The sequence below is a fragment of the Apteryx mantelli genome, chromosome 1, assembly GCF_036417845.1.
Source record: "Apteryx mantelli isolate bAptMan1 chromosome 1, bAptMan1.hap1, whole genome shotgun sequence".
NCBI classification, from domain to species: domain Eukaryota; kingdom Metazoa; phylum Chordata; class Aves; order Apterygiformes; family Apterygidae; genus Apteryx; species Apteryx mantelli.
Window position 1 is genome coordinate 214,395,848 of NC_089978.1, and position 27,897 is coordinate 214,423,744.

Consider the following 27,897-nt stretch of genomic DNA (forward strand, 5'->3'; position numbering starts at 1 on the left):
ATGAGCCGGTTCGGCGGCCGCGTGCGCGAGTACCCCTGGGTGTCCATCGACCGCTTCGACCGCCACAACCTGCGCGCGCGCGCCTACTTCCTCTCGCACTGCCACAAGGGTGAGCCCCGCCCCCGCCCGTCGCCATGGCGACCGCGCCGCCCGTCGCCATGGCGACCGCACCCCCCCCCCCCCCCCGTGACCGCCGTGCCGCTTCCCTCCTAGATCACATGAAGGGGCTGCGGGCGCCCGCCCTGAAGAGGAGGCTGCAGTGCAGGTACCGGCGGCTCGTGTCCGGGGGGCGGCGGGGCAGGTGGCCCCCAGGGGCTCCCTCGAGCCTCGGGCTCCTTGTCGCTGCTCGTTATCGCGAATGCTGCGGCGATGCGAGGCGGCCGGGCTGGCGGCGGCCTCCCCGCTGCGCCTGCCCCTCTCCGCGCCCGCCAGGCCGGAGCCGGCCTTCCTCGGGCTTCCCCGCCGCCTCTGCGCGGGCCCTCCGCGCTGGGCACCGTTTGGCCAATCGCGCGGGGCATCAGCCGCGGAGCCCCTGCGTCGCGTCGGCCTCCTGGCTGCTGCACGCCGTAGCTGAGGGCCCGTAACGGCTTTGCCGTCGGCTGAAGGTGGGTGCGAAGCCACACGCTGCCCGGGGGCAGGGCCGGACTCGGCATCGCCGTTCCCCTTAAATTCAGCACAGCGGAGTGCAGAGCTCTGATCTGCAGCTGGCCGTAGCCTCGCTGGCCTTTTCCTGTCTCCGAGAGGAGCGGCCCTTGTTCGCAAGTACGCGCTTGAAGCCCCGGGGTGAAACAGCAGCCAGCTCGCCCAGCTTCAAACATCCTGTTGCTTTCACCGCTTCAAAAAAGCCAAACCAGTGAGGTTTTTCCTCAGTTGCAGCTGAAAACCCTCAGCATCTTCTGTCGCTGAAAATGGTTTGACTCATGCCAAGGTTCCTACCTAGAAAACTTGACACTGGAAACCAGGAAGGGCTGCGTCGCACGGGATGGGCCGTAGGTACTCGAGCAACGCCGATGACAACGACCCACGTGCTCGTGAGCCCTGACCGCTCCACAGGGGTGGGGAGTGCCCAGTGCTTTACTCGTTGCATGGGGGAGGACTCAAACTTTCTTGGCCTTTGAAACAGGTGTCTACGTGCTGATGTCTACTGGGACTGGTCCATGGGATGATCCCGCTCGTGAAACCATGAGTTCTCAGGAAGGGTGTCAGTTGGTATGGGCCGAAAGCGCCCTTGGGAATGGTCTACCAACTCAACGTACAGAAAACTGAGTGCCTAGGTGTTTTCCTAGGCCCTGTTTAATTTACTAGAGTAGATGTTGGATTTTCTCAAATGTGAGCAGGGAATATCTGTTTGCTCATCTGACCTCCTTGCACACTGTGCAAAGGCTGGAGCTTCATAGTTAGCTGTCAGCAGAGCATCTGCTCACCCAAACGTGCTCCAGGGAGAACAAGCACACCTGAAGGGCAGAAAAATGAGCAAAGATGTATGTGCACGTGATGACCTATTGCATACTTATATTTATTTCTGTACAAAAATTTACATGCATGGGTACACGTAGGTAAGTCTTTGGATCTACTGTGCTGAAGAAAAGCCTGCAGATGATGGAATAACTCACCTTGACCTCCAAGACTTCAGGTTGAGGCAAAAAGATTCCTGCAGGTTTCTTCCGATGAGAGAGGGGTCTGGAGTACCTGTACTGATTGTTCCCTGCTCCTGATTGCTCTTTGCCTCTACTCTAAAAAATACTCATCTGTTTTCTTGTCTTCTCACAGCTTGAAAGTTAACTTATACTGCTCACCAGTAACTAAGGAATTGCTGTTGACCAGCTCAAAATACAAATTTTGGGAGAATCGCATTGTAAGTTATTTATTTATTTATTTATTTATTTTATTAAAACTTCCCAAGTCGTGGTTCTAGAGAGGAGGAAACCTTCCCCTCCTCAGAAACGTTTAAATGTTGTTGCTGGTATTGACATGGTGTTTCAGGGGTTAAATTCAGACAATAGTATGTCTTCCCTTGCTGTGTGCTATGTGAGATTGGTTTACTCGTTTACCATCTAGTCTTACTTTTCCTTCTACAAAATGAATCCTCCTCTCAACCTGAGCTTTACACGTCCTATATATGTATAACTCTGGCCTGATTCATTTCTATTGCTCCTTCATTTCCTTACCTTGCTCATATCTTTTTGCTCCTGTCGTTATTTCACTTCTTCTTTGCTTCATTTAAAGTCTTGTATTACTTGGGGAGTATAATCTTCCAGTAATATTATTTCCCTTGTGCTTTTTGGAAAATGGATTATCTCTAACATGAAAATGTTTTGGTGATGTGAAATTATTAAAGAACCTAATTCCTCTACTTGATTTCCACTGCTTGGAGCCAAATTTCAAGTGATCAGTGGTCATATTGTATAGGTGTGACTTGTGGCTGGTTATCTCCTCCCCTTTGCAGTTGCAGATTTGACATTGAGTGTGATTCCTTTCACATCTTGAGTATGTACGTATATCATCAGATGATGTAAGGGTTTTTTTGCATCCCCAATCAAGGACAGGAGAAGGCCTTAAATCCTTCTAGCCAAATGGAAGCTCAAGAAGGACTTTTGGCAAGTGGAAACTTGTTTTCTTTGGGGAATTATGCCCTGGAGTCTTCTTAAAGAGGTTGTAATGGTGGGTCTTAAGCTCCATGTCCAAAGAAAGTCATATGAGGGGGACCTGGGAGGTGCTTACACACACAGTAAGTCTGGGTAGGAAGAAAGAAGAGTAGGGCACTTGTTCGTACGAGGTCCTAGTTTAATTGTGAAGCCAGATGAGGAGGAAGGTAACTGGCTGCATATGAAGCCTTTGGAGACTGAAAGATTTCATGATTTAGGGGAATTAATGTGATCCTGGGCTCCGTAAAAAGGACTCTCAGTAATCTTTAGGAATGTGTTATGCTCCTAGGGAGCATAAAGGGTGGAATTTCTTTTTCTTTTTTTCTTTTTTGAAGCTTGTGTCTGTTTGCTTTCAGTATCTTTTAAAACTGACCTAGAAGAAGAGGCCCCTTGAGAGGGTATGTGTTCAAGCTAGTAGGAGTTTGTATGAGCAGTAAAGGGAAGGTAGGCAGTGTTAGTCCTGGAGTTCCTGTTTGAGAGACGGGGAGAGATCTGGGAAGAGACCCTGAAGTTTCTCAAGGTACTGTCTAAGATGTAGGCACACTTAAGAGCACGTTGAGCACATGGAATTAAGATCAGCCTCGTGAGTTCATTCAGCTTCCAAACAAAAATGCAGGTGATAAAACTAGTATTGATGTTTTAAGGAAAAAAAAAAAAAAAAAAAAAGGACTCTTGGTTTGAATTCTTTTTGACATGTGTATCTGTTTTGGAGCGAGGAAGGAATTTGATAGCTGTCTGACTGATGTGGTTTCTGGCAGAGATGCCAAATGTTACAGGCTTGTGCGTGTACCAGCTGAAAGGAGTGCTTAGAGCTGCCCAGAAATCTGGGACGTGGTGTCTTGTGAATCCATCTAATGCAGTAAAACCCCAAATGCCAAGCAGACTGCTCAGATGAGAAGCTAGAGGTTACAGCTAGAAGGGTGATGACAGGAGTCTTTCCTTCCATTTTGGCTTTTTTTTGGCAGGAAAATTGCATATAAATATTGGCTGAAACAAAAAGAAAAGTGAGGAGGATGGGAGAGGAGCCTGCTGAGCAGCATTAACCTTGCAGAGGGCCACAAAGCATCTATGTTCAAGGTCTCTGGATTTTAGTAGAGGATGAAGCAAAACAGGGGATTAATCACTGTCCATAGCTTTTCTACAAAAAAAAAAAAAAAAAAAAAAAAAAAAAATTCTGCTACATGTGACTCGTCATTAACAGAAGCAGAAGCCACAAGCTTGCAGCAGTAATTGGGAACAGTGAGGGGAAGTTGTGCTGTAGCAGCGCAGAGACCTGTTCTAGCAAATCCATTGGTGTGCTCTGGGAACAGGATATCTTAGGCTTTGCACTCTTCCAAAAATAAGGTATGTGACCCAGCCAGAGAAAGCCAACCTTGAGCTGTGTTAAGGTCCAGCACTTGCCTTTTTTAGGCACACACACCTTAATTAAGGTTTTTCCATTTCATTTTTAGACATCAACTTTTTTTCAATGGAAATGCATAACTTACTACAGGGAAATGGGCTTAATTTTTCAGGCTTAGCATTAGCCACAGTGGGTGCTAAAGATGTTTACGTAGTGAATATATAGCCATAAATATGAAACAAAATGTTCAGTACATCTTGTGATACGTTTATTCATTTTGTTACAGGTTACATTGGAAGTTGAAACTCCCACTCAGATTTCTTTAGTAGATGAAACATCTGGTGAGGTAATCATTTACAAACAATATTCATGTATTTTTAATGGACAGTAATAGTGTTTAAAAAGAGCAAGGGAAACAGAACTTAAATATGTTTCCCCCTTCTTTTCTCCAGTGTGTGTGGCCACAGGAATTCCTTGTCTTCCTCACTCCATTCTTCTTATGATCACAGTATTTTTTTTTGACACTTTTTTTCTGCTGTATTAGTGATCTTGAACTTATCTATTTCTCCTGTGATTTTTCACCTTGTATTGCCTGGCTTATCTTAACAAGCTTTAAGTGCAAGACTTTGTCCTGTAGAGCATCTCCAGGCAAAATGCATTCCAAGATTTTTCTGTGATGCTTTTTCACCCAGGAAACGGGGAAATAGGAGTGTCTTCTGGCTGAATGGCATTTGTGGGCACTAGACAATATTCAAGTCAGCTCTCCTGGGATGACAGGATGGTCGCTGATCTTCAGCAGTTGCTGGAATGTGAAGAGATCATCTCTTCCCTCCAGAAGCAATGCTAAATGCCACAGGAGGCTGTGGGGAGTAATGCATTGCTCTGATTATATCAGTGAAAGTACTAGCAGTGCTCATTACAGTGTGAAAATAATGCTAACTCATCTCTTCCAGAAAGAAGATGTAGAGGTGACACTTTTACCAGCTGGTCACTGCCCAGGATCAGTCATGTATGTCCTTTCAACGCTCCATATATCTCTGCTGGGAAATCTGTCCTATAATGTTCTCAATAAGTACAGTTTTTTCTAACTAGAAAAAGCTAGTGAATTTAAAGTTCGTTCTTAGAAGTGTGGTAGCATCCTCCAGCTTTGGTCAGTGTTGGAAAACCACTGTGCTATCTGGGATCTTTCCAAACTGAAATTATTTGCTACCCTGGTGGGGCAGATTACCATTCCCTATACCTTTATGTACAGCTGCAGTCAAGAAAGTTGCTACTCAAAAATGACCTGCAAACCTGTGGTCAAAAGCAAACTCTCCCATTCTTAAGTAGGACATTAAAAAGAAGTTGTCCAGCTTCATGGTACAGATGCCTGTTAGACTCCCTTGGCTGCAATAGCCGGGCTGCCCTTGCAGAACCAGTGAGGTTTTTATGTGTAGGCTGGTCAGAGTTGAAGATAGGTCACATCCCAGACATACTGAGTCTGAATCATTGCGTTTTTCTGAAATTACCCTAGGACAAAATGGAGCCCAGTATTTCTCCTGCCATGCGCTTTCTCTGAAATCTGCTGTTCACATAGACTTCTCTAAGTGAAGTGACAGACTCGCACCTGGCAGTTGATGTTTTACATTGTTGAGTTTGACTAGAGCATTTCTGTTTGTAGGTTTTTGTTTCAAGGTGAAAATGGCACTGTGCTGTATACAGGGGATTTCAGGCTTGCAAAAGGAGAAGCAGCCAGAATGGAGCTTTTGCATTCAGGGACCAGGTATCGGAAAAATATCTACATTTTAATTCAGATGATTGTGGTGAGACTTCGGCTGTTGATGGGATTTAGAAAGAATCGGAAAGATCAATTTAAAAAGATCAAGCAGGCATGGAGAATTTGGGAATAATGTCCTCTTCTTCCTCATTTTTCATTGTGGACTAAATAAATTTGCAATTAAGGTGATACTGCAGTTACAAGCCCCTTTTGACTTGCCCTGTGTAGATAAAAAGGAAGAATTCTCTCCTTTTGAAGAGAGAAGAAGGGGTATAGCTTAGTGCTGTGATGCACTGCTTGCTCTGACATTATATTTCTCTCTTTCAGAGTAAGAGACATCCAGAGTGTGTATTTGGACACCACTTTTTGTGATCCCAAATTTTATCATATACCAAGCAGGGTAAGTCTAAATCAGCTGTGAGACGAAATCTCCTAAAGCCATTGATAAATAACCAACCTTTTGAGAGGTAAATCTTGCATGCAATGCCGTTTTACATTACTGAATCCCAGCGCTTCAGAAATATCTTCAACAACAAATTCACAATGCTTTCTAATCCTTTTAGGAGGAGTGTTTAAAAGGGATCTTAGAGTTAGTGCGAAGCTGGACCACACTGAGTCGCTATCATGTTGTGTGGCTGAATTGCAAAGCTGCCTATGGATATGAATATTTATTCACAAACCTCAGTGAGGAACTTGGAATCAAGGTAACGCTTCTGTAATTGCTGCTTTAAAACAGACCCTGAATAATGATTGTATCCAGTCACTGAGCTGGAAATGCCTGTTCAGAAGACTGTTGTATGTGAAAGGTGTGCACACTTTTATTAACTGTTCTTAAAAAGCTACAGTTGGGCTCAAGAATGAGTTAACTAGTTGGTTTCAGTCCCTGTCAGCTACTGGAACATCTGGGTTCTGCAGGCAGAAGTTAATTGATCCCCATTTTTCAAGCTCAGTGTTTATCTCTCTCCCTTATGTCTTGGGAGCCATGAGAAAAGTCTTCTCACTTGCAAGTGACGCTAATAGTTAGCAGATAACTTTTGACTGTGTTTGATTCTTCATCCTTCTGTAGCATAGGAGGTATGTTCTGCTTGTTACAAATATCAAAGACACCTTTGGCTAACACTTCTACTTGGGCATTATTAGTGGGTAGTAATTGTTTAAATGTTTGCCAGTATTTGTTGAGGGCAAAACCACATCTCTGTAGTTACTCTAGCTGCAGTTTGGCAAACACATTAAGCTAATTAAGAATAAACATTGCCTTTTTCTAGGTGCATGTGAACAAACTTGACATGTTCAAAAATATGCCAGAAATCCTCTACCATGTTACTACAGATCGAAACACTCAAATTCATGCCTGTCGACATCCTCGGGTGGGTATTGTTTTGCAGAGCCTCTGCTATGACAGACTGGTTGCAGATGCTAATATTTCGGTGCTGTTGTTCCTAAAGCCCCTCTCTGCTCAAGGAGACTTGGGCCAAATGGTGGCTTAATGCAAAAGAGAGTGAGAATTTTTGTGGGCTAAAGTTTAAAAAAAAAAAAAAAAAAAAAAAAAAAGATACTTGCTGATGCTAGAAATAATTATATTTGAAACTTGAAAATTTTATTGTAATATGAAGTGAGATAGGTCAGATGTTATCCATTTAAATGCATCTAAAGCAGCCTATGTGATGCCTCCTGCAGCCATGCAAATAGTTTGCTAGTAGTTTATGGCCTTCCCTTCCCAGGACACTTACAAAGCTGCATACTTCAATCTGGAGGAGCACAAGTAGAACTGGAGGTGACACACAGGGATGTAGCTCTTGATGTTCGATTTGCTTTGTCAGCAACGCTATGGAAGCAAGAGGCATCAGCAAAGAGGTGGTGTTCCAAAAGAGTTAGAAGATGGATGAAAAATTGGTCTGGCTTGACATGGTGCTTAATTTCTGACCAAAAAAAAGGTCAGGATTGCACTAGTTTTCCTTTTTCATTTGACAGGATGATGACTATTTTCGAGGGAACCGACTGCCATGTGGAGTGACTTCCCAAAATGGAACTCCTTTGCACATAATTAGCATCAAACCCTCCACTATGTGGTTTGGAGAAAGGAACAAAAAAACTGATGTAATAGTGAGGTGAGCATTTGGGCCATGTGGAAACCTGTTATTTCAGGTGTGAATCTTGCCTCAGTTTTTTATAACTGAGACTCAAAATGGACTACTTAAGAGTAGCCTGTGCTTGCCTGTTAAGCAAGCATGAAGACAGATTACCTAATTTTGTGTCTCCTCTTTTTTTAGGACTGGGGAGAGTTCATACAGAGCTTGTTTCTCTTTTCACTCTTCATACAGCGAGGTTTGTAAACTTGTATTACTGAGCAGACACTGACAAACAAAAAATTTAAACTAGTTTTGATCACTTTGGAGTGGGTGACCCGACTTGTCACAAAAAAAAAAAAATCTTTTCAGTAATGAGACATAAGGGAATAGGAAGTTCTGGATGCTGAATACAGGGATGTCCCAAAACTGGCAATGTTTTAATATAGCTGCAGAAGAACATGTTAAGGTATGGCAGGATTACAAACCTATTCTGCTTGTCCTCTGTGCTGGAAGTATAGGTTACTGCTACAATTGTTTGACTGCCTTTTTATGTTAGAACACTGTAACTGTAGTATACTTGTAAAGCTTGGAGTTTGGGCTTTCATTACTGTGTTTATCTGCTGTGACTCAGTTTTGGGTTGGTTTGACTTCTCTCCTGTGCCCACGCATTCCAGTAGAATTTTCTGCATCTTAGCAGCCACTGTTACTCCTCTTTTTGCATTGAAGACTAAAATTAAATGGGTCATTGCAGCACCCTCTCCAGGATCACACACCTTCATTTCATATGACTTGATACAGTTCTTAAAACACTTCTCTCTCATCCGAAACTTAAGCTGAAATGAAACTGGATCAGAGCTAACAATCAGCCTGTCACAAAGCATTGCACATACAAAATGGACACTATTCAGCGCCCTAGAAAGATGCTCTTGCTATTAAGATACCCAGTTAATGATTCTGATTTCCTCTGCCTTGCCTTGCAGAATTTTAAATGGAAGCCCCAAGAAGTAGTACCTACCATATGGCAGCTCTGCTGGCAGAATATGGGGGCTATAGTATATCGTGAGTAAGAAAGAGAGTTACACCTCCTCGTGCAAAAATTGGACGGGTCCTACTGGTGTGTGTAGATAGGAATACAGTCTGCAAACATGCAAGTAGTTTCAGCTCGCAGCACTGATAAAGCCTCATTTGAAGTGGAGTGCCAAAAACTGGACACAGTTCTTCAAGAAATTTGTGGTCTGGAAGCATCCAAAAGACAACAGTGAGAGCAAGGAAGGCTTGGGCAAGTGATGTGTTTTGTGATATGGTCTTTTTACAGAGGACTGAAGGGAGACTTGAAAAAAGTCTTTGAATATGTAGGGCTAGAACAAAGAGGAAGGGAATACTCCCATCTGCACAACTAGTGACTAGTCCAGTAAGAAAAATGCAGATCTAATGAAAAGATCTATAGCAGCAAGGACTGGATCATGTTCCCTAGGAACATGTTGGAGTCACCAGCATGGGTTTATCTAATCTTTTCTTTCAAAGGTATTGATGGTCTGTGTAGTTCATATTGCCACGGGGCAGTTAGGTGAGACTGAATACTCAGCATCCTTTTCCAACCTGTTCTCTTCTTACAAAGCTATTCACTCTGATAGTGTTTGGCTCATGGGTTGTATTGGTCTTTGCATGAGACATCTGGAGTACTCATTCTGTGCTTTGATCAGTGCTGCCATTAAGTGGAATCATTAACTGTTGGTGTAATTTGTTACTGTTTCTCCTTTTCTTCAATTTAGATTAAGGATTTCTTGAACTATATCTGTCCTGTGAACATATATCCCAATGTACTGCCAGTGGGTCTGACAGAAGACAAAGTTATTGAAATGTAAGTGGCAGCTGGCAGGTGAATGGAGGTGATCTAACCTCTGTTACTGTCAAGACATCTTCTCTCCTGAGGCTCAGACTCTCAAGCAGGCCCATGCTTTTTGGTTTACTTTTCTTCTGCTAATTCATTCAGTCCTATTCTTTCTATATTCAGTCCTTCTGCAAACTTCAGCTTTCTGAAGAGCATTTGTGTGTTGTGCTAAGTCTGAGAGTTTCTATTCCACACACATGTATAGATGCTTTTCTGATAATTATATTTGGGTAGTATCTGAATGTGTATCCTATTTTCTTTATTCTGTGACACGCTGCTATGTCACTGCTACCTCTGGCAAGCTTCCCTTAAACAGAGTTTCTCTGGGGACTTGAACTCCTAGCCTCTGTACAAGCACCCTGGTATCATAGCACAAAGGCCTGTACTCTTGTCCTGCTACAGAGGTTGGCAGCTTAGAAATTGCCCTTACGGAGTGCAGAAGAGTAGTGGTCACACAGGGTCCAAACAAAATGAGGACTTCATTCTTTGCTCCTTTTTTTTTTTTTCTTAATAAGAAAAGAAATACTTCACTATTGTTGATTAAAACCAAATATTTGGATCCCTGTCATCTTGTCTCCCCAAGCAAGGGACTAAAAGACAGTTTTGAAACGGTGCTTGCTGTAAGGTAAATGACAGATTACTGCCTTTAAACTGGCTAAACTCACCAAAGAATTAAGAGCTTTTCCCCAGCTCTTGCTGTATTTGCAGCAGAGCTGCAAATTTGCAGCTTGCTGCACTGCTTATGAAAGGCGTGAAGCACTGTACCTGGATCAAGTTAAGTTTTACTTTTGCTCCTGAAAATGTATCTACTGAGCTCTAAATACTGACTTTCATATTCCTCTCAGATTAAAGCCATTATGCAGATCATACAGAAGAAACATGGAACCCAAATACAAGCCCTTAGGAACACTGAAGAGAGTCCACAAAACAGACTTATCTGACACAGGTAAAAGTTCTTTAAGAGCCAAGTTTTGTGACCAAACCTTTCATGAACTTTCTGGTGCCACTGTGCCTTAACTGAATGTCTTGAGACTAAGCAGAGCAGGCGAGCCACCTCTCATAAACAAATGCCAACAGCAGTGGTGCTCACTAGTATGTCTGTATACAAAGCAACAGAAGAAATACAGTTAGAAAGGAGAAATATAAATGAAATCAACGTACTTTTCATGAGGATGATGGAGGACTAATTGTGTAAAAGTGAACTTTTAATTCAGATAAAACCTGAAACAGTAGCAGACTCGCCCTGAAGTTATCCGTTGCTGTTCTGAGGTGGCTGGGCCTGATGATGTGCTTTGCTTTAAAAATAATCCCAGTGTTAACTCATACAGTTCACTTAGTAGCGAACTACAACTATGCTGTCAACTTACAGTGAATGCAGTCTTTATTACTGCCCCTTAACTACTACTATGGCAAATACAAGGTGGTACAAATTGTTCTATGTGGGCTTTCCTGCCCTTGCGGGCCTCTTTCATCATTATCACTATGGTTTCTGAGTGACTTTCAATAGTGCAGGAATATACACAACAGACACTGGCCTTCTTATGTCTGCCCTGGACTGGAGTCTAACAAGTTTGTGATCTTAAAATGTGCTTAAAGCTTGATAGCCCTTTAAGCTTCTAGAGCAACTCCATTCCAGTCCTAGACCATCCCTAGCAAAGTTGTTCCTAACAGAACTAACTTTTTCCGTATCACATAACATGTGGTGGGGGGATAGAGTGGTATGCCAGTGGAATTGTTCTACTTCATTATCCCAAACAATTGGCTTTTTAGCACCCACTACCTTTTTTTTTCTTCATCTACGACAGTAGATAAATTCTGTAGCTTCTGGAAAGCTAGTCAGGAAATAGAAGGCAACTTTGGGCCCACTGCATTCTCTGCAGCTGTTCCTGAAGCACCGAGTATGTGAGGCTGATGTAGTCCAGGCAAAACATGACCGAGGTCTGATTCACTTAAGCTACATCACTGTCTATGAGGGCTACATCTGATCTGCACCAGGCACATAAAGGCCAGAGGTAGGGATGCCTGCCTTGTCAGCTTAAAACTGTTGCATCCGACTGTTTGCTCTGTTTGAGTCAACCTTTACTCAAAACATGAAAGAAATTAGGTGAGCTTTTTCAGGAACAAGAACTCCCTAGTCATTTGACACCTCCAGAGACTCCATTACTGCTTTGATTAAAGGTGTCTCCTAATACAAGTAACATTCGACATTGTGACCGGGGGGGGGTGGACAAGAGAGAAGAAACACTTTATTTTGCTAATATGCAACCCACTTTTTTTTAAACAGTATCTGAAACTCATTTTTTAAATCCCTGTTTAGGGTATGATCCTACAAATAATTACTGAATAATTCAAGATGATTCTGAAGGTCATTATGTAGAAGGATTCTCTTTATCAGTGTATCTGTTCAGTAGAATGCTAAAACTTTCAAAACTCAGTTATGCCTCTGATCAAAGAAGAAGGCTCTGACAGGTACCAACAACATTGTTTGAGTAATACAAACCAAAATGGTAGAACCAATTGCTGTAGCTTATATGGAAGGTGACAGCTAACAGCTTCCCTTGTAAGGCGCTGTGCTAGACAAGTCAAGGCAAATGCTACTGAAAGTGATCTTTTGTACAGTAAACTTTGTAATGCCCTGCTAAGCCTCCATCTCAATTAAAGAACTCTTTCCTTTCTTTACTAAAGGAATTTTTTAAAAAATCCTCTTCTCAAGTCTCTGCTAAATTATTTGGAATAAGTGTTCTTAGTACGACTGATTTGATTCTTCTCTCGACAGATGAAGATGATCTCTTTGATACAGAACTAACTTCTGTAAGGCCTAAGATTCCGAAACAGCAGGCAAAGAGCAGGCCATTTAAGACAACACCATGTGAAAACACAGAAGGAACCAAAGAGAACACAGAAAGTTACAAAGCAACCACAACATACACCTCTCACAAGGTAGACTTCATGGATTGTGAGGAATCCAACGATGATGATGATGCGGAAGATGATGATGATGAAGAAGAATCTGAAGAAAATACAGTTGAAGTTCTTTCCCATGAGCCAGGTGCCACATCTGCATCAAATTCCAGTGGAAAAAAACAATCTGACTTGACCTCTGGAGTAACTGGTGACCAGCAGGAGTCTAATGCACACTTACCCCGCTGGGATGCGTTTTTTAAGTGTAACAGAATAGATGAAAGCTCTGAAAACGAGGACAACTTCCCATCTTCAGCAGATGCTGGTGGGTCCCAGTCACTCTTCAGTGATTCAGATGGAGTAAGTGACTCAACACACATCTCCTCCCAAAATTCTTCTCAGTCAACGCACATATCAGAGCAGGGGAGCCAAGGCTGGGATAGCCAAATGGACACAGTACTCATTACCTCCCAAGAGAGAAATGCCTCTGACTTCAGCTGCTTCAACAAAGGTGGGAGCAGAACAGGAGTCTCTATATTGCATGAAACCACCAAAGATAATCAGGCTGAAAACAGTAGATGGAAGCCAATGGGGCAAAACAGATCTTCTGCATATGATGTTGTCCATGACTTGAAAAGCAAAGACCATGAGGAAGATGCAGAAACTAGCAGTGCTCGAATTCAGGATGAGCTATTTGAAGTAAATGACAATTCCAGGACTCCTGATCTAGAACTGAAGAAAGACTCTCAGAGCTCTTCTGACTTTGAAATTCCATCGACTCCTGATGCTGAACTACCTCAGCCAGATAAACTGCACTGTTTATATAGGAAGCTAGCAGCAGGTGAAAACATACTGAATGAAAAAAATCTCTTCTGAAAACAGGCTTAAGTGATTACATCAGGAAAATAAATACTGAAATTTGTTCTTTAAACCCCCCAAATACTATCTTTAGTGCTAAGTATTTTCTTGCACACTAATCTATGCAATTCTTCAGACATATATAACTATCATAAATAGACAGTTGCAGCCTCTTTTTCCTTCCATGAAATATCAAAAAGAAAGCATTCCTCAAAGGGACTACAAAAGCCTTCTACCTCATACAGTTCAGTTCTCTAGGAGCTTAAGTGGACAGAAATTAGACCAGACAAAACTAAGACTGGAACACTAAATGAAATTTAGTGGGTTTTTTCCTCTCCTTTTTAAATCATAAACTCTAAGAGTTTGCCTTTGATACAGATGTGTGTGATCTCAAGCTTTAATAAAATGTCATATTTTTAACTGTAGAAAAGAATGTGCCCCTTTTCATGAATGATCATGCAAATATAGTAGTTACACTTCAGCTGTATGAGATCTGAGTTTTCACTTTTTTTAAAAAAATAAACTGCAGCATAGAATAGAAAATTATTGAGCAAAGTTAGTTTTTTTTTTTTTTAATCAAATTGTTCTTTTCAAGCAGTCTCTCTTTAATCTGAGCAAGTGTTGTCACCCAGTTTAACACCTTAACAAGATACAATAAATCAATGTCTATGATTTTAAATCTGACTCATTGTAAAGAACTTATCACTTCCTTGGTATTTTCATTTGTTCCAAATTGTCTTTTGAAACTATTTAAAAATATAATCCCATGGGATTTTGGTTCAAAAGCTACCACAAGTAGCCTGCTTAGGAGGCTAAGTCATAGTAACAGAAGTTAACCTGTTATCCTGGACAGATTCTGTTATGTTGCTTAAGGATCTCTTATGTTACCCAGTTTTGCCTCCTCTGCAACATTCCATTGACTTCATTAAACTAAGTCGTGTTCGGATTTTCATCTTTTAAATCAAGACAATAGACATTTGCCTTGATAACTAACTAAGTTTCGGTATCTGTGACAATACCAAAACAACAGAAGTCATCTCTAAAAATCCATGACATTTCCCATCCATGAGATCTTAAGTCCCAAAGAATTTAAAAGACTTTTGGTATTATAGCTCTTCTCTGTGTACATTTTACTTTTTATACCATCTTCTATGAAATGTGAATGTTAAACCAGCCGGGATTCTGCTACTGGGAACAGTGTCAGAAAAACAAGAGATACATGAATAATCGCTATCATTTATGTACAATTTCAAGGATATTCAAGTCCACCTGTTTTTCCATTGTCACCTTGCCCGTTCTTTTCCTAGGTTCTGGGACTTTTTTTTAAATCATAATTTGGATCTATCAGTAGATTTTTTTTTTTTTTTTAAGCAGGCTTTAAGTGATTGTAATTGCTGTTGTAACTACCTCTGCTGCATAAGGACATACAGAGCATAGTATCTTCTGTCGGCATATTTCCTTAGCTTTGTAATACATTTAAGTTTAGGGCTGAGTTTACAGAGTGGTTAAATTTAACAGAATCCAGTCTGCTTTAGACATATCAATGAAATTTTATACCAGTTCTTATCAGCATAAACTGAATAGGAAACACGTTACTTACTCATGCCCTTTGCTAAACTACAGGCTTTACAGTGCTACAGAACTTGGGTACAGGAACGTAGTAACAGGGTGCAGTTCTAAAGTAAATTCTGCTGCTTCATCTACAGTTAATTGACAGATTTTTAAGAATGACAACAACAGAGGAAAAACTAAATTTAATTTATTTTATCAAAAACTATAGGAAGATAGCAATACTAGAGATCACACAATATGAAAAGAAAATGTTCCTGAGCTTACAAACTGCATATTCTAACGTACACAGTCCTAAAACATACATTAGAAATAACCAAAAGATTGACTTAACTTTGAGATTAAATAAATACATAATAGCTTTTCTTACAGATGATCTTGCAGCATTAGTTCTGCTACCTAAAAAAACCAGCCAGAGGACAGATCACAGGTTACCAGTCACTAAGATGTGCATTTACACAGCTGAACTGGTGGCCGTGATGAAGCTAACAGACCACAAAGCAAAACAAGGGCAGAAGCTAGGCTGGTTTAGGCTCCTTAAGAAATTGAAAACAGCTTTTTCTCCTTTTCCAATTTGGCAATTTTCCCCCTAAACTCATGAAAACAGCAAAAGGAGTTTTAAAAGTGACACAGTGTCCCATTCAGCTAATTGACAGATGGCAAACTGAAATGCACTGTAAATAGAAAATACTGTTTAAGGTTCTAAATTAGAAACTGGATCCATGGGTTTAATTCAAATAAATACAAAATACTGTTACCTCCCACAGTCTAAGTTAAAGGTCCTTTATTTATCGCACAAAGAGGTAACATACATATCCTTAAAGAACAGCAGTGTTATTTCAATGCTGGTGATAACATATACTGCCTTGAGAAAAGGCAGACATTAAACTCAAGTACAACTAGTAAAACTTTGTCTTTTAAAATGCATTTACTTGTGATTTTTAAGTCAAACTGGGCATGGGCATAAACAAAAGAAGAGAGTCAAATCACCCCTATGTCATTTTGTCCAGGAGAGTAGAGAAACTGATTTGGCAAGGAATCTGCTTCTTGCCACAGCCACTCTTGCAATCCTAAACCAACAGGAAAGGCTGCAGATCTGCAGCAGATTAAGGAGCTGGAGATCACAGATTCCATCCACATGGAATGCATCGCTGAATCGGGCTACATGCAAGAGAAAACCTAATGATTCCAAATGATATAAGTTCGTCTAGAGTTTGTTAACATTAAAGCTCCACATTCCACTTAATTTTTATCATATCATGCCTCTAACAATCTTTTATAAAGTTTGTTTAGATTCAGCATTTATCCAAGTGTGGATACAGGCAAGCCTGGTAATGTCAGATACCTTTAAATCTGGGCAAGCTTTCTCCTATCATTAAACAATATAAAGTATGTATTTCAAGGTGTATCTCTCTGTAGATTACAAAACTTACAAAGCACTTCCAATGGCCCTCACTCTTCATCCCAACCATGATACTGATTTTGTCTAGTAGCATATAAAATTTCGCTTTCTGCCAAAGAGCCAGGATCTTCAGTGCAAATGCAACTGTGCTTCTTAATCAACAACCTGTATTATCCTTTTAAACACTCCTGTCGGAGTGCTAGGAATTAACATAGAATTTAAGGCATTTTCTAACAAATTAAGTAAATTATTATATGCTGGGTACTTGACTTCATTCACCTGAGCCAACAGCTGTGTACCTTATAAAGGTAACTAGCTGACCTATGATACATAGCTAGCATCCATTTATGGAGCAACATTATTCTGCCTGACCCTACCAACATTTACATGATTTGTAAGCGGTATGCAAGTTTTACAAGCTTTTAATCATGAGCATAAAACACTTAAATCATCCCTGGAGTATGAACCATGGCTGTAACTCTACTCATAACCTAACTCAACTGCTCTTCGGTGTTTTTGAAGCCAAGCAAAACTTAGCATACATTATCAATAAATCAACACAACTTTAAGATGATCAGAAAAAAAGATTCAAGCAGCTGAAGCAAAGTGTATTTCTCAGCCTTTACATTCAAAACATCTTACGAATGTCTACAACAGGTAGGTAAACTCACCCCTAGTCTAACTTCACTGAAGTTAACATTTTTGCAACAAGAAAAGAGGCCTAATATCTTAAAAATCTGTTACTAGATAAAAAAAGTCACAGTATGTAAAAACTTAATCAGAAACAGTTGTGAATACAAATCATTTCCCAGGATATTTCTGTACCTAAACAGATAACCGAGTATATCTCCATAATGCATCAGCTTTGTTAAACAACGGGGCTGCTTTCCCTATTCTTTTGTTTTCTATTTCCACATTGTAACCAGTAATTTGTTTCAGCAATGACTGCCAAATTTCTACAATGAAAACAAACAGTATATGTTGCTACCAATAATCTGATATTTACAAATTCTCTGTAGAATTACAGACCTTCTATATCATCCTAACTAAAAATGAGAACATAAGAATTTAAAATTTCTATTCGTTAAACTTCTAAATAACATAACATCAAGTAAAAGTGTTTATTTTGCGACTCTGATTTTACATCCAGAATCTGCTAATGCCAATGACTTTACTTGCGTGGAGTTCCATGGACATTTGAAAATCTTTATTCCTGTGAACCTTCATCTAGACAAAGTCTGATGGCTTTCCTTAATCCTTTACCATGGTGCCATAAATGTTATTGCTAATCTCTTGAAGCTTTTCTTTTAAACAGCAAAAAAAAGCAAGAGAACTGTTAGCTGTGATTTAGGACTTAAATACAATGCCTTCAGTCTTGTCTTTGCAAGGTACACAAAGTATATAACATCCCTTCATCCCACTGAAATCAGCTCCTAAAAGGCCTAGGGCTGTAAGCTCATACTGAATATTCAAATCAAGGTACATCTTAAAGAGTTCTCTTCACATACGTTTTACTGCTTCCTAAATAACAGTGCTAGAAAAAAACCGACTTTTAATCCATGTTATCGGTTTCATATTTGCCTGTAACACTAGATCTCTTTCTTTGGCCAGTGCCATTTCAAATACGAATGTAATGCCTTGTTTTCATCACACTTGTTTATATTAGATGTAAAAACACTCTAAAATATGTGTGAGAGAACAGTCTTCTTAAAATCCACTTAAAAGAGAACAAGGTATTTGTGACTTTGGATACCAGAACTCAGTTGAGATAGCCTCTGCAACACACAGCTCCGCATTTACAGACAGTTCTGATCCTCTTTCTCGAGGGGCTAAGACCATCAGCAGAGTCCGAAGTCAGATCTATTGAACCTGTGACACAGACAAATGCAAATAAGGAAGCTTAAAAAACAAACAAAAACCACAACTGAAAATGTGCAATGTATCCAAGACAGGCAAAGGCTTTCTACCACCCTGGTTCTTCAAAGAACTGTGTGTGAAGCTAAGTGCAAATTCTACTGACATTCGTTACAACTACTTACTTATCCAGCACCTAGCATACATATCAGAATCAAAAGCTCAAAGAACTTGGGCCTTGTATCCTTAGGTCCATACCAATACTGATCAGCTGAGACTTCAGCCTGCCTTGAACATTAGTGTCACAGGTACTACAAAAAGAGGAGTTTTAAGGAGAGATTTAAATATGATCAATTTGTCAGTATTTGCATGCAAACTAAATTGCTAGGAATGCAATATATTGCGTGCAATCACTTAGCCACAACAGCAAAGTTTGACACAAAGAAAATCACTGTTAGCAAGACTTCAGAATTTTATTTTATTTTGGAAAAAAATGAAGGAAGTCCTGAACAGAAGATCAATTATCAAAGAGCTGGTAACATTTTACAAAGAAATTTATTTCCTGAATTCTCTGCATAATGATCAATGTATTCAACTCAGCAAAACAATTGTAGACTTTGGACCTTCTCTTCTCCTTTCTAAACTTCTGCACCATGGACCTACATCCACAGCTGAGGCCCACAAACACTAGAATACAAACACAAACCTACGATACACCTTAGACCATGCTGTTGTTTTCTTTGTAACTGTCACCAGCAGTTGCATCTAAGGAGATTACTTAGAAAATAGGCTATCTGAAATGCCAGTTTAAATAAGGGAAAGTTTGGATACAGTTTGAAAAAACATGTTTTTGTCCTAACCGTTCTTTTGAGCATCCTTGTGACAAATCTTCCAAACAAGTTGGCTTGTGAAGGTTTCCAACCACAATCCCTTCCTCTGACCTAGGGATGCTGAAGGACATAATATACCAGAGGCAGGGAACACACAGAATCTTCTGTTTGCTCGTCTGTGCTACAACTCAATGAGATAATTTCTGTTCTAGAATCCACACAGCTGTATTAGTGAGATGCAGTGCCTGACCTAATATACTGCTATCAGGCTGCAACAAAATCAGCTAGTAAACCACACCTCCCACACAAAAAAAGTTTTAAAGATCTACAGACCCTTCATCTGATAATCAAAGGTTAGCTCTTCTCCAGCTTTGATGGTTCTTGTAGAAAACAGTGCTATCCGAGGAAGACGCAGATCAAGGTTATCAATAAACACATTGAAGACCTGAAGATTCGGATCACACTGTAAGGCAAAAATTAATGTAGTTTCTGTTAAAAAAATAAACACTTCAGATATTCAGGAAAGCAGTGAAACTTTTTGTGCAAATAAACCATGGTCACAGGAAAGGAAGCACCGGTTATTCTCTCAATGATAAAAGTTTGAATCAAATTATCTCCCGAAATCAACAAGTCACATTCTTGTAAACAGCATTAACAGAACATTCATATCTTCAAGTAGACTTCTTTTAAGAAGTAACCTTTACACAGCATGTGGGTTCCATTAACATGCAACAGCCTATTTAAAAAAAAAAAATTTAACTTCAAAATATGGGAAAAAAGATGACAAAACTTAAAGCAATTCAAGCTACACTCAGAGGTAAGTTCTACTAACAAAACCCACAAAAGAATTAAAGGTGAAAGAACAGGTAGATGACCCATTTTCATGCCATATATATTCACTATTCTGTATTTAAGTTTAAGCGTTGTTTCCAGGCCAGAAATAGTATTTTGATACTATGGGTAAATTTCTACTTTTGATTGCTAATCTGCTTGGCTTCTGAATTATCTGCTATGGGCGGGGCGGAGGGGGTCAAACACACTAAGCAAGACTAAACATTACTTTATCACTTCTTCTAGATTGTCAGAAGTCAGAGTGACTGAGACAGTCTGTAAAACTCTAAGCATTCCTTTTTTTTTGCTCTTTAAGAATGCAAAATATCCCATATTAAAAAATCAGGCATGAAACTTGACTTTTAACTTTACACTCAGGTACAAGACTACTTTGGTCCAACTCCCCAGGATTATCTAAAACTCTTTCTTGGCCTTCTCCCTAACAAGCCTACACAAAATACAAATGATGTCAGCAGCTCACAAATATGGAGAAAATACATGAATTTACTGTATTTGTTGAATGTCAATTGTATTCCTCACAAACACTAAATCAGTAAGAAATAAATCATTCCTGAATTAAGAGTTATTATAATTCACTTTTTAAATGCAGTTCAGTCTTCTAGTCTTAGGTATTTCAGTTGAACAGGAAATAAAACACTATAAAAATATCCTGTTTAAAGTTTACTTCCAAGTTCTCTGCCAAGTTTAGATTTGGTAGTGAGGGGGGAAAATGGTATCTACAGGAGAGAAATACCAGAGAAAGGATAGAAAATTTTGTTCTTTCCTGTACCAATTTTTGAAGGATGACATTTAATAAACCCCACCCCACCTAGCCACAAAGAATCCAAGAGTTCCCATCATCTTTGCCTCTTTACTGATTTTATTAAATATTTTTCATACATCAGATCTTTTAGTCACTTGAAAAGAAAACCATTTTGGTTGTCTAGAACCAGCACCTGATGTGCTGGAAATTCAGTGACAATCCCAGTCCCACCATATGTCCAGTTTGGGCAGCCTGTCATTTGCAGATTTTTGTAATCAGTAGTCTTACTCTGAATAAAGGGCAACTATTCCAGTCTAATATTGTATTATATTATATTATTTAACTAACTGAACTGTATTGGCATGAAACAAATTACTCCAGAAAGAACTGTGACTATGATAAGCAAATATTTGTAAAAGGTGAAGATGTTTTTTGTGCAATTTGAATAATTCCCCAAGTTCTTAGTATACAAAACAAGTTCTTACACTGTGATTCACGAAGTGGGACACATTTCCATATCGAGCTGCATCTACTGTAAATTCATCTGAGTCATAGTCCAAATCAAACAAGTATGTATTTCCCTGGTTGTCATAGAGCTGGCCTCGTCTCTCTGCTTCCTCACTTGTGATCACCTAAAAAAGAAAAAAGAAAAAGAAAAAAAGAAAAAAGAAAAAACCTGTGTCATATTATTAACTATTACTTAATTAAAACAAACAAACAAATCACAATTAAGTTAGAAAAACCTTACATTTACTTGGTAAAAAAACCCCAAAACCCAGCACATTCATTGTTTTGATGTTAAGACAGCGTTCTCTCTACAATGAATAAAGAATGCATAAAAACAGCTATTTAAACTAATTAGTTAGTGACTAAGACTTCTTTGGACGTAGTTTTCCTATGGCTGATGCACAGCACTACCCTGTCTCAGGAAAAAAATACCATCACCATCTCTTAAGTGTTTGGTGACGATAGGTACAATCAATTGTTTCTACTTGAAGTTTCTAACCACATAATTTTTCATTTAGACCCCCAAAGCCTTATTACTTCAAAAAAGAAGTTTCCTTTCTCTCTCTCTCCCTCCCTTTGTACAGATGAAGATACAACACACATCAGTCTTTACAACCAAGTCACATTTATCATCCTGTACTCATCTCTTCTCTTCCTAGAAGCATCTCTTCCTGCTATTTGTTACTGTAACGGAAGGCCTTAATGCCCCTGCAGAATTTCTGATTTCATGACAACTTGGACAGATACAATCACTGCGCAAAGCTGGATCTATGCAATTAGGCCAGTATATACTAGCACAAGGGAGAAATCTAGAAGTTCCCCAAATGGGCAAAACAACTACAGCCACTTTCGACAGAAGCAACAACTTAAGCAACTTCATCTGCAGCCTGTTACTTCAAGTGTATTCTGCTGCGCAGACTCAGCAAAGAAATCCCAATCTGGCAGCAAAACAGACATGAAACACAGTAGAATTTCACAAAAAGAGAAAGCTCTTAAATCCTTCAGACAAACCAGACTTGAGAACTTACTTGGCTGTAGGGAATCAGCACATTCAGTTGTGAGGGTAAATATACATTCTTTGCTTTAAACAGTAAAATAACTTAACCATGTTTCTGCATTAAATCATCAGTGGAGATATTCTGAATAACTGGTCTCTTGCTTGTTTGCAGGATTTTATAAAAAGGGTATGAACATGACAAGTCAGAAGGTCTGGGACAGGAAACATGCAGGAAGTAGAGTGAAGATGATAATAAGTATAGTAAGAAGGGACAAAAGAAATTATTTGGAGTGGCCTTAGTAGCAAGGCAGATTATGTGGCAGAAATACAATAGATGGGATCAGAAAGGCTGCCAAGAGCTACTGATGTAAGAGCCCTGAAGCAGAGCAGAGGTTGAACCAGAAACACAGTGCAGTACAAAATCTCAAGAATAATCTGTTTACTTAATGCCATACAACTTTAAACAGAACTTTACTTCTAATGTCCATATCGTAAGTCTTGCTCTTGATGTTTGTCAAAAGTAACAAATATATTTGGAATTACTATTTTAAAAGTTCACACAAAACAAAAAAATGGTCTGATAGACTGGGAGGGGTATCTGATAACAGCTGCTCCCGGGAAGCGTGTTCAGTATTAAAAGGGCCCTGGAAGCAAAAGCTACAATAATGAAAGCTGATGATCAGGAAGGATAAAGAATACAACTGACGAAAGAAAAGAAGGATTTGTCTTTAGAAATACTGTCAGGGCCCATAGCTAAAATAACCCTTCAGTAACAGTATTCACTTCATGTTTAACCTTTTACAATTGCTCGGGAATGGAGGAGGTCTTGAGCAACACAATATAATCTTACTGCCAACCTGAACGTCTGTTTAGTGTATTCCTGGCCTGGTTAGTGTATTCCTGCACTCAAAAGTATACTATCTGTTATACAGCAAAAGCCAAGGAATGTTAGAATGGGGAGAAAGCTTATTAAGCTAATTTCCTATTTCTTCTATTAAAATTATTTATCCATATGAGATAAATACATACCTCTCCAACATACTCCATCACAAAACTGTTGGTTTTAATTTTCTGGAGGGTTTTTACTCCCCAACCACGGCCATTGTTGGTTCTGAAGATGCAGAGAGAATATGGTGTACCTTTCTGTACTATCCTATTAGGGCAGTCAGGACCACACCTACAATACGAATTGCATTCATAAATTGGCAAGCCAGGCTGGATTTTCAACTTCTTTCGTTTATTGTAAGCCAAAAGAAATCCAGCCTCCTTTGGACAACATTTCTCAGCAGGGCAGTCAGAGCATTCACAGCCAGTTGTTATTCCATTTATTACATTTATTCCCGGAGCAGGTTTATACTCATTAATGTAGTAGAAGTCTAAAGGAGGGCCTTCAAGATCCACAGTGTTTTCTACAAGAATCATTCCTTTATGATTCTTTTTCCTGTTAAGTTCTTCTTTCCATCTCTGCAGAGCTATTCTTTGCTTTGCTTTCTTTACAATGTAATCTGCAACTGCAGGTTTCAAAGCTTTAACATGGTTTTTCACTTTCAGTGCTTTGCCTTCTTTTACCCGAGATAAATATTCATTCTTGTCACTGAGAAAGTTTTGAAGAAGCAATGGGCATTTCAGATTTTTCAAAGGTTCCCAAGTATTTGAAGATTCTGGCCATCCTTTCCATTTCACAAGATAGTATTCTGTGCCCTTGAAATACAGAAACAGATACAGATTTAGCCACATTTCAGGCAGTTTCCTGAAATCTAGCGTCACAGAGTATACAGACAAATACGAAAGAGTCACTAGAGTTAAGTAACGGCATACAGTGAAGAAGGTCTTGATGTCCCCATAACAGTTAGGATTGGGGAGAAAGGTAAAAGAAAACTAATTTTTCCATTTGCAAGTTAACTGATAGCACAACTTTTCACACTCTGCATATCACCTCTAGGGGCAAAGAAATACACAGCTGGAAAGAAGAACTCAAATCACTAATGCTACACCAGCAAGAGGCTAGTTTGTTAAAAAAGTTATGTAAGTTGTGTATCTTGTATGCACAAGCAGAATACAGTGACATCACATACAGAAAAGAAAATCTAAACTTACACAACAAATCTCAAAAAACCCCAACCCACTATTTGTTATGTCAACCATCATCCTAAAGGAGCAAGCTATTCAAAACACTTAATATTGTATTTACAATCAACAAGCATACATTTTACACTTTTAAAAAAAGACCAAATAACTGTAGTAATTGTAACAAGGCCAAATTCTGAAACTGAATTTCACTGGCAAGATCAAGCCATGCAAATCCAGTTGCAGCACACGGCCCTGACTCTTCAAAGAACAACAATATTCAAGAGAAAAATAGACTGTTACCTGCAAACAGAGGAGAAGCATCATAATACATACCAAGCTACAACCTAAAGACATCAACATTTTCCTTTTCTTCCAGATACACAAGGGTGTAACATTTTTTTATTCCAACATCTCCATCATTTCAGAAATAGACCTTCCTTCAACATAATGAAAGTGGTAAATATACCACTTTCTGTTTACAGTTCAAAGTTTAAAAGATATTTTGTTTGATATCAGCGAAAGTTTTGTCCTCACAGCCTACTACTTTATATTAGCAGCAAAACTACCTTTTGCTTGCTTCCAAACTTCAGCTGAAAGAGTGATCAAATTGGTCTGGATTTCTCTTACCTCGTCTACCTTGTAGTCACACAAATATTCCACCTCATAACTCTTTAGATTCCTGTTGGTGATTCCAATGGATTTACATCTGAGATTTTCCTTCCTACATAATTCTTGGAGGGTCTCAAGTGAAGCTAGACATGGCACATACCAAGCTACAATAAGAAAATTGGTAAAGAATCCTATTTAATGTCTCAGCTAAATTGAAATCATTATGCACTTGATTGTTCGCCTTATCCCGAAGTCCCCAGATTATCATTTGTAATAGCAGTCTATGGAGTCTTTTGTACAGCTACAGTGTTTCAGAAAGTCAAACTTAATCCTGCTGTAGTGCAGAAAGTGAAACAGGTCAACGATCCCCTGCCTGAACCTTCATTCCATATAATAGTATGTATATTTATCAGTAACAACAAAACCTTTTAGAGGGCAGACACTGCAGCAGCAGCCTTTCACAAGCGAAAAACCACACTAAGAATTAAATAATTTTCCTATGAAGAACCCCAGAACTGAACTACAGTTACAAAGAAACCTTCATTCCTTCGCAAGACCGCCAGATACGTGCAGTTAGGCAAGGGGAAATCAAGCATTTGCGATGCAACCATGGTGACTGTATGAGAAAGACAGACCCAAAGCACTCTTCGAGAAGGATCGCCGATGTCTTGTCAGCTAGGAAGATTCAAAGGGACGCTACACTCCACAGACTACCGAGGGGCTACGGGAGAGCGCCAAACTCGTGCGAGAATCCAGAAAACACTGCTGGGGGGGGGGAGGGCGGGTAGATGAAGTTTAGCGCCGGAGCCACACGCCAGGCCCGGGCCTCCGCGTTCGCCCCGCCGGAGCCGAGGTTAGCGGCCGCGGCGGCGCCTCCTGCGCCGGCTCCCGCCGGGACCGGGCAGGGCCGGCACGCAGGACAGGACGGCTCCCCCCTTCCCCCGAGCCTCACCGCGGCCCCGGCTCCCACCCCGCCGGGAAAGGGCCGGCGCGGCCGCCCCCGCCTCTCGGGGGGAGCCCGCCTCCGCGCCGCGCCGCCAGAAGTTTGGGGAGCCGCCGAGGGGGGCGGCCGCCGCCGCCGCTCTCACAGCCCCCTGCCCCCGCTCCCCCGCCCGCGGCCCCGGCGCCCCCCTCCGCCCCGGATCTGCCTCAGGCAGCGGCCCCCTCCCCGCCCCCACGGCGCCGGGCAGAGCCCGCCAAGGCGCCGGGCAAGGCCGCCACCCCCCGCCGCCGCCGCGGCCGGGCCCCGCCGAGGTGCTGGGGGCGGGGGGGGGGGGGAACCGTCCTAACGGCCCCCGCGGCGGGGGGCGGCGGGGCGGGCCGGCGGCGGCTCCCCCGCGGCCGAGGGCGGACGGGAGGCCTCCCTTCGCCCTCCCTCTCGACCCGCCCCGCGCGAGGAGGAGGAGGAGGGGAAGGAGGAGGAGGAGGAGGAGGAGGGGAAGGCCCGGGAGAGGCGCTCCGAGCGGCCGCGGCCGCGGCCCCAGCCCCAGCCCCAGCCCCCGCCACGGCCCGAGTCGCCGCGGCGGCCGCCGCCACCTCACCTCCTCGCCAGCCCTCCATCTTGGAGGGGGCCGCGCTCAGGCCGGAGGCGCGAGGCGCGGGTCGAGGGCCCGCGCGCGAGGCTCCGCCCCCGCCGGAAAGGGGCGGCGCGGGGCCGGGCTGCACCGCGCCGCGCGGGAGGGAGGGGAGGAGGGGCGCAGGGGCGCGGTGCCAGCGCGCACGCGCGCGCCTCGCCCCGCCCCGCCCCCGCGGCGCGCGAAGGGCTTTGGCGGCAACGGCTCGGCCCAGCCCCGCCCGGCTGCCCCGTCCCGGCCGCGGCGCCGTCCCGCCGCCTTTGTCCGCCCGCCCGGCGCGACGTGAGGGGAAGGAAAGGAACCGCCGCTGCCCCAACGCCTTTCCGGGCGCTGCCCCCACCGCCGCTCGCGCTCCCCTCCGGCACTAGGCCCTGGAGGGAGCGGGGGCGCCCAGAGCCCCGGCCGGCCGGTGCCTCCCGCTGCCCCGCGGCTCTCTGCGAGCGGCCAGGAAGAAAACCCGACTGACGCGAAACGAGCTATTATTTATTTTTAAACAGTAGCTTAAAATAACCAGAGTGCTAGAGTTCTAGAATTTAAGCGCCTAAAAGGCACGGAGATACGCGAACGCTTTCGTGAGCTTGGTTCTGTCACGCAGCAGGTCAAGGAACCCACGAGCAACTTTTCCGTGCTCTCCTACGGCTTGGGGCGGGGGGAACTCAGCAAAACGCCCCAGAAAGACTTCGCTCAGGCCACACGGCAGTGCTGCGCCAGCTGCAGCATCAAGCCTTGTGGACCACGCGAAGAACGATTTCCAAGAGGTTAAAAATACAAACAAAACTTACACTCTCATCACAATACAATTCTCAGGTTCTTGCTGTTAATACAGCTTTCAAATCCCATAAGACACACGAATTTGTGCCATTAAAGTTACAAAGAGCAAAACATACGTCCCTTAAACAATTCTGAGTTAGCGCTAAATATCTCTTGGCTTGGATTTATATCATAGCGATGAAAGGTGCACCAATTTCTGGATAAGGCCTGTAGGACTTCACTGCCAGAATGCACAAGACATTGGGTTTTCCAAGTCTCCATTTACAAGTTTTCACTCAGGAGTGCCTGAACTGTTTACCTATTTTTAAGAGATTAAAGAGGCAGGGCCAGGGGAGGCAGAACTTACAAAGCACTTTAGACAGCTAAGGCAGCCTTACAATTTCAACGTTTAGTCTGGTAAACCACATGATCTAGGCATAAAACTTACTGCATTCCAAGTAAATAACTATGCTATTATAGAATCTACTGCTTTGGAGAGGTAGAAAGAATATTAAAATACATTTTCTAGGATACGTAACTGAGAAACATAAGACCTAAACTTTTGAAGTCTGTAGAAAAGCGGATAATTGGATCCAAGTCCCAGACTGGCATCCCCCTCTCTAGTTTCTGCTCATGCCTCTAATTCTGAGATAATAGATTATATATATATATAAAAAAT

General features: G+C 41.7%; 2 protein-coding genes across 3 annotated transcripts; one reads left to right on the forward strand and one right to left on the reverse strand.

Annotated features, from left to right (window-relative positions):
* Positions 1-15,121, forward strand: DCLRE1C (DNA cross-link repair 1C). Its single transcript, XM_067316933.1, has 14 exons — positions 1-109; positions 214-265; positions 1,771-1,855; positions 4,274-4,333; positions 4,941-4,996; positions 5,648-5,749; positions 6,071-6,143; positions 6,307-6,447; positions 7,009-7,110; positions 7,715-7,851; positions 8,014-8,068; positions 9,585-9,673; positions 10,549-10,649; positions 12,480-15,121. Exons 1-14 carry the CDS (start codon positions 1-3, stop codon positions 13,478-13,480), a joined length of 2,163 nt encoding a protein of 720 aa, XP_067173034.1. The 3' UTR covers positions 13,481-15,121.
* On the reverse strand, positions 4,239-26,515 carry SUV39H2 (SUV39H2 histone lysine methyltransferase). 2 transcript variants are annotated; one of them, XM_067316950.1, is made up of 7 exons: positions 26,436-26,515; positions 24,913-25,058; positions 23,245-23,916; positions 21,197-21,343; positions 19,451-19,580; positions 18,187-18,302; positions 4,239-4,847 (listed from the first exon to the last, which is right to left on the reverse strand). In XM_067316950.1, exons 1-6 carry the CDS (start codon positions 26,452-26,454, stop codon positions 18,193-18,195), a joined length of 1,224 nt encoding a protein of 407 aa, XP_067173051.1. In that variant the 5' UTR covers positions 26,455-26,515; the 3' UTR covers positions 4,239-4,847; positions 18,187-18,192. The 2 variants fall into 2 exon arrangements, with proteins under 2 accessions (XP_067173051.1, XP_067173044.1); XM_067316943.1 differs by lacking the exon at positions 4,239-4,847 and having other exon boundaries at positions 15,799-18,302.
* Between the last annotated feature and the right edge of the window lie 1,382 nt (positions 26,516-27,897).

Coding starts and splice junctions, on each gene's coding strand:
- SUV39H2 (XM_067316950.1), bottom strand. Junction 19,581..21,196: donor CCCACTTCGTGAATCACAGT/GTAAGAACTTGT, acceptor TTTGCCTTACAG/TGTGATCCGAATCTTCAGGT. Junction 18,303..19,450: donor CTTTGATTATCAGATGAAGG/GTCTGTAGATCT, acceptor TCTGTGTCACAG/GTTCAATAGATCTGACTTCG.
- DCLRE1C (XM_067316933.1), top strand. CDS start 1: ATGAGCCGGTTCGGCGGCCGCGTGCGCGAGTACCCCTGGGTGTCCATC. Junction 5,750..6,070: donor CTTTTGCATTCAGGGACCAG/GTATCGGAAAAA, acceptor TCTCTCTTTCAG/AGTAAGAGACATCCAGAGTG. Junction 7,852..8,013: donor AAAACTGATGTAATAGTGAG/GTGAGCATTTGG, acceptor CTCTTTTTTTAG/GACTGGGGAGAGTTCATACA.